General features: G+C 55.5%; 1 protein-coding gene across 2 annotated transcripts in view; it reads right to left on the reverse strand.

Moving 5' to 3' along the window:
* The window catches only part of LLGL1 (lethal giant larvae homolog 1 (Drosophila)), an 87,950-nt gene extending 82,324 nt beyond the window's left edge, over window positions 1-5,626 (reverse strand). For both annotated transcript variants that reach the window (XM_015409331.1, XM_015409324.1), the window contains exon 1: window positions 5,454-5,626. In XM_015409331.1, the coding sequence (XP_015264817.1) occupies window positions 5,454-5,534 (81 nt within the window). In that variant the 5' untranslated portion in view covers window positions 5,535-5,626. The remainder of the gene's footprint in view (window positions 1-5,453) is intronic.
* Window positions 5,627-6,060: the final 434 nt, after the last annotated feature.

Genomic DNA, 6,060 nt, shown 5'->3' on the forward strand with positions numbered 1-6,060 from the left:
AAAGAGAGACCAGCTTGGGACGGGCGAGGTCAAAGCACACAGAGACACAACGGGCAGCCTCCCCTCCAAATTAGCGCTTGGCGCTCACAAACAGTTCTTTGTGGCTAAATATATTCTTCCCACGTGTTGACGCACCAGCTGCTTCCGCACCACTCAGCCGTCTTCCCAGAACATGCGGTCGGGGACACCTGCCACGAGATCGGCCCCCACGGAACCGCCCCTCCAAACCTGACAACAGTCCACATGTGTCCCTCGGCCCTCCTACCCCACTGTTTATACCCGACTTTTAAAAAGCTAGATTGTGAGGTTCTTGGGGTGGGATTCTCCTTGTCTTTCGCACCCCTCGTAGCACTGTAAAACATAATGTTTACACAGGACCACCAATGTACAGTGACAGGTCTAGTGTAGGCAAAAGAAAAGGCTGAGACTCCGGACACTGCTAGTTCAGACCTGACTTCCTCCCCGGCCAAATCTTTCTTATCCACAAAAGGGGGATCTCTGCAGCCTACCTTACAGGGTCGTCCTCACTCCAGTAAGATTATGCCTAGCAGGCCTTGAAATCTCTACACCATGCAATTTATTAGCACCACCAAACTGAATATTTCAATGTAATCAAGGCTGAGCACAAGGAAGTTAAGGAGGACCGGTTCACACATAACGCAGGGCAGACCTAGGTTTGCCATTGCGTGTATGCTCAACGGGATACTTTGTTGATACCTCAAGTTCTTTCAAACTGGGGGCCCACGGTAGCTTACGATTTTCTTCCAGCCAGTTTGGTGTAGTGGTTAAGTGTCCAGACTCTAATCTCGGAGAACCGGGTTTGATTCCCCACTCCTCCACTCGCAGCTGCTGGGTGACCTTGGGCAAGCCATAGTTCTGACAAGAGCTGTCCTTGAAAGAGCAGTCCTCGAAAGAGCTCCCTCAGCCTCACCTACATCACAGGGTGTCTGTTGTGGGGAGGGGAAGGGAAAGGAGTTTGTAAGCCGCTCTCAGACTCCCAGTGAAGGGCAGGGTATAAATCCAATCTCTTCTGCTTCTTCCCTTCTCCATTTTATCCTCACAAGAACCCTGTGAGGTAGGTCAGGCTGAGAGTGTGTGACTGGCCCAAGGTCACCCAGCAAGCTTCTGTGGCAGAGCAGGGGATTTGAACCTGGGTCTCCAGAGCCTTTTCGGCATTTTAGCCTCACCACAACCCTGTGAGGGAGACCAGGCTGAGAGTGTGTGACTGGCCCAAGGTCACCCAGCAAGCTTCCCTGGTGCAGCGGGGATTTGAACCTCAGTCTCCCAGACCCCACAGCCAATCCCAGCGCCTCTGCATTTCCCGACACTGATTTGGGGCTCTCACATTGTCACACTTCTTAAGGCATACACTCCAGGGGCGGTCTGCACAGGCAGAGGAACCAAGGAAGTGTCCCAAAGTCAAAAGAGCACACTCCAGTTCCTCGCCAAGCCCCCTGCCCCCGCTCCGAGACACACATCATGTTTACTCCAGAGAAGCACGCGTCCCTGGTGGGATCATCCAGCAATCCTTTCCAAAATAAACAAGTCCTGCAGCCTCCGTTGCCAAAGTTCAAGAAGGAGGGCGGAACAGAATCCATTGATGTTTGGTGTGCAGGATCAACAATTCTCCCCATGACCCGCGGCATCTTCAGCAGTGCGCCGGATAGCAAAAACAGCCGGGTTTGAAAAGGCATAGCTGCACAGTCAAGGAAGAGGGGTTGGCAACTCTATATACGGGATGTAAACCAAGACAGTCTGCTGGACTAGATGGACCCTCACTGGTCTGATCCAGCAGGGCTCTTCTGGTGTTCTTCTCAGGGGAAGGCCTCAGCCTCTATGCCCTGTTGTTGGTCCTCCAGAGGGACTGGTTGGCCACTGTGTGAGGCAGTCTGCTGAACTAGATGGACCCTCCCTGGTCTGACCCAGCAGGGCTCTTCTGATGTCCTTATCAGGGGAAGGCCTCGGCCTCTCTGCCCTGTTGCTGCCCCTCCAGAGGAACTGGCTGGCCCCTGTGTGAGACGGGATGCTGGACTAGATGGACCCTCCCTGGTCTGATCCAGCAGGACTCTTCTGGTGTTCTTCTCAGGGGAAGGCCTCGGCCTCTCTGCCCTGTTTGTTGGCCGTCCAGAGGAACTGGCTGGCCACTGTGTGAGATGGGATGCTGGACTAGATGGACCCTCACTGGTCTGATCCGGCAGGGCTCTCCTGAGGTTCTTATCAGGGGAAGGCCTCGGCCTCTGTGCCCTGTTTGTTGGCCGTCCAGAGGAACTGGTTGGCCACTGTGTGAGACAGGACACTGGACTAGATGAACTATTGGTCCAATCCAGCAGGGATCTTCTGATGTTCTTGTCAGGGGAAGGCCTCGGCCTCTGTGCCCTGTTTGCTGGCCCTCCAGATGAAGTGGTTGGCCCCTGTGTTAGACAGGACACTGGAGTACATAGACCACTGGTTTGATCCAGCAGGGCTCTACTTATGGTTTTATGAAGGCCTCGGCCTCTCTGTCCTGTTGTTGGTCCTCCAGAGGAACTGGTTGGCCCTGTGTGAGGCGGGATGCTGGACTAGATGGACCCTCACTGGTCTGACCCAGCAGGGCTCTTCTGAGGTTCTTATCAGGGGAAGGCCTTGGCCTCTCTGCCCTGTTGTTGGCCCTCCAGAGGAACTGGTTAGGGACTGTGTGAAACAGGATGCTGGACTAGATGGACTCTCACTGGTCTGATCCAGCGGGGCTCTTCTGATGTTCTTCTCAGGGGAAGGCCTCGGCCTCCATGCCCTGTTGTTGGCCCTCCAGAGGAACTGTTTGGCCACCGTGTGAGGTGGAATGCTAGACAAGATGGACCACTCATCCAGTCCAGCAGGGCTCTCCTGATGTTCTTATCTTCTGTCCCTCACACAAACAAGGTCCCAGTTCTAAACACAGGATAGCAACCTCGTCTCAAGGAAAGGGCTACCTCCCGAGTTGCGTAGTAAGAGGAGGGCTAAGAGGAGACCCAACCAGCCACCAGGAGTTTCTCCTAAGTAACTTCCAACTGCAATTCACTGCCTTAGTAGCAGATTGTGGCTTGGGTGAATTAACCATTTCGGACTCCTCCATGACAGGCACCAAGTGTAGCAGTTAAAGTCTCAGACTACAAAACTGGGAGACCCAGGTTCGAATCCCCACCCTACCCTGGGTGGGCCTCGGTCCAACCCCACTACTCTCAGCCCACCCTACCTCACAGGGCTGTTGTGAGAATAAAATGGAGGAGAACATCGCAAACTGATCTGGGGACGAAAGGCAGGGTATCCATGCAGGGAATAAGCAAAACCCATTTGGGCCTGATCCAGCCCGTACCAAACCTATCCCGAGGAAAAATATATCATCATTTCCGGCAAATCAACAATTGGGGGCGGGAGAGGGAAGACACTGCTGAAGATTCCAATTCAAATCCAGTGGCTATTAACGTGGGAAGATGAAATACAAGCTGGTGACGGAGGGAAAAGTAGAACAGGGAGCAAGATCGTTCCCCAGGAAGCCACGGTCAGCACGGCACCGAAACAGTTAATTTAAAGGGACCGGCAGGCTGGGAAAACTACACAATAAAGGCCAGAATGAAAAGAAGGCTGTAAAGCAAGACTGGGGAGGGGGAAGTGGAGAGAAAACCCTCCCCCCTCCAAGACAGGCAGCTAGACGGGGTTTTTTAGTGCTAAACTAGAATCCAGAGCCAGAGTCCTATCCTGGGCAAGGCTTAGATCAGGAGTTTCTCTGAGCAGCTGGGAAACCAACCTGGCATTAGGGGGGGGGGGGGGAGCCAAAAACCAAACCCACAACCGCTCACACAAAAGCTCAACTGCACCGAGAGCCCCAGCACCCCACTGAGAAATCCAGGCCCCTCGAGAACATTTGTATAATCTGTTTTCCAACACAGGAGCAGCTGTGACCTTTCCAAAGAGGCACCGGGGCCCAAGCCTGCAAGATAACCTTTCTACCCTAACACAGGGAGTGGGCTGGTCGGGGGAGACGGCACTCTGCACGTGAGCCGAGGCGCTCTTGCATCCAGGCCCTGCGGCAGACACAATAATGCCAGGGCTACCCCTGGCTCGAAAGCGGCCCAAATCTCCCAAGAAACAGAACCAGCTCAGATTTTCCATGATACAGAAGCCGGAGAGGAGAAGAGGTCACCTAACTTGGGAAAGGGAATTTGGGGCCTTTTTTTCTCAAGACGGCAGAGGGGGTTGACCTACTCTAGGCGGAAAGCATTGGGGGAAATTCTTTCCCCGTTTATTCTGCTTTCCCAAGTAAAAAGAGGTATCCAGCTCCACGCCTTGGTTCCATTTCCCTCCGAGAGAACAAGTTAAGGGGGGGGGGGGAGAAATGAATGCAGAGGGACCCCATGAGAAAAAGGGAGGGGGAGAGAAACCCCACCCTCCCCCCCAGCCCCACAATGGAGCAACAGATTGGGTGGATTCTCCGCTTCCATCTAAGATTTCTCCCTGGACCAAATCAGAGACCGGAAAGAGAAGAGGGGGGGGGGGTGTTTTGTAGAGGGATTGCCTTTAAAAGACTCCCGAAGAGGGCTTCTTCGTGTCTCCTTTTCAATCCACTCAACCCAGAATGGAAGCAGTTTTTAAGACAGGGGTTGTGTGTGTGTGTGTGTGTCTGGCTGGCTGTCTCACATGCATCCCTACAATGCAGAGGAGAAACTTCTGTTTGGATTCTCTCCCCCCCCCAAAAAAAACCCCAACAACAACAAAAGACAAGAGCTCGATTTCAGCTGCAAGAGAGAGAGAGAGAGAGAGAGAGCAAGGGTGCTGTTAAGCCCAGAGACACGGGAGAAAGATGAAGCTCTTTCTCAGGGGGGGGGGGGGGAAGAGCGAACACCCCCCCCTCTTTGCAAGGGGACACGGCAAAGGCACAAGAAGGCAGAAGCACAACTTCCACCAGGAGGGAGATCTTTGCCCCCTGCTCTCTACCCCACCCCCAAACAAGGGACTCCTCCGGGGGGGGCCCTTCTTCCTTCTCTCCCCCCCTTTAAAAAAATACTCCTGGAGCTCAGAGAGAGCCAGAAAGGAATCCGCATCGGTGCCCCCTCTGCGGATGAAGAGCAGCCAGCAGTATTGGGGGGGTGTATGGGGGGGGGGGAGGGGAGAGAAGCAGAGAGAAAGCAGTTTTCGCCCCAGACGCCGAGCCAGAAACTGAAAGGCGGCGGGGAGGGGGGGGGACTGGAAGTCAGACCCCCTTTCCCCACCCCCCTCGCTTTCCCAGTCCCGGCCCCCAAGCAAGGGGGTCTCCCAAAACCCTGCCCCCCAACCCACGCGTTGCTCTTTACAGAGGGGACACCCCCCGCTTTCCTCCCACCCCAACCCATGCATGGCTCACTGCAGAGGGGGGGGGCTCTCTGTAGGGCTAGCAAAACCCCAGCTCCCCCTCCCCCTTTAGGCAGTGTCGCAACCCCCTCCCTCCTCCTGCCCCCCACCTTGTTGAAGGCGAACAGGTCCTGCTTGATCTTCTCCCGCTGGGGGTCGTGGCCCTGGCGGCGGAACCGAAACTTCATCATCTTGCCGGGCAGCGGAGGGCGGCGGGAGCTTCCCCCATGCAAAAGTGCCTGAGCAGCGCCCGGCCGGGCTGGTGCATCCAGCGCTGCAGAAGATGCGCCCAAGCTTTGCAAAAAAAGAGAGGAGACCCACGGAAAGCCAATCAGCGAGCCCGGAGGGCGGGGCGGAGGGAGGGGGAGCGCAGGGGGGGGGAAGGAGGCAGCCCAACAATGGGCCGGGGAGGCAGGAGGAAGCCAAGCCAGCCCAGCCGCGCCCCTCTGCGCCTGCGCGCGGGCTGCGGAGCATAGCCTCTTGGGAATTGTAGTTTTTTTAATGGGAATTGCAAAATTCTTTGGCGTGGGCTGCCTTTCGCACTCGGGGCGGTCGCCCGCTTTGGGGGGCTGGCCCGTTTCCCGGGCTCCAGAGGCTGCTGGGAAATGAAGTTTTGGGGAGAGTCGGGGAGGTGAAGGCAGCCTCCTCCTCCCAGATTTAAAAACAATCCGTGTTAGGAGTTGCCAACTGGAAAATCCCGGCGGGATTTGGAGTATA

Source organism: Gekko japonicus, unplaced genomic scaffold (assembly GCF_001447785.1).
Source record: "Gekko japonicus isolate JY-2015 unplaced genomic scaffold, Gekko_japonicus_V1.1 scaffold103, whole genome shotgun sequence".
NCBI lineage: Eukaryota > Metazoa > Chordata > Lepidosauria > Squamata > Gekkonidae > Gekko > Gekko japonicus.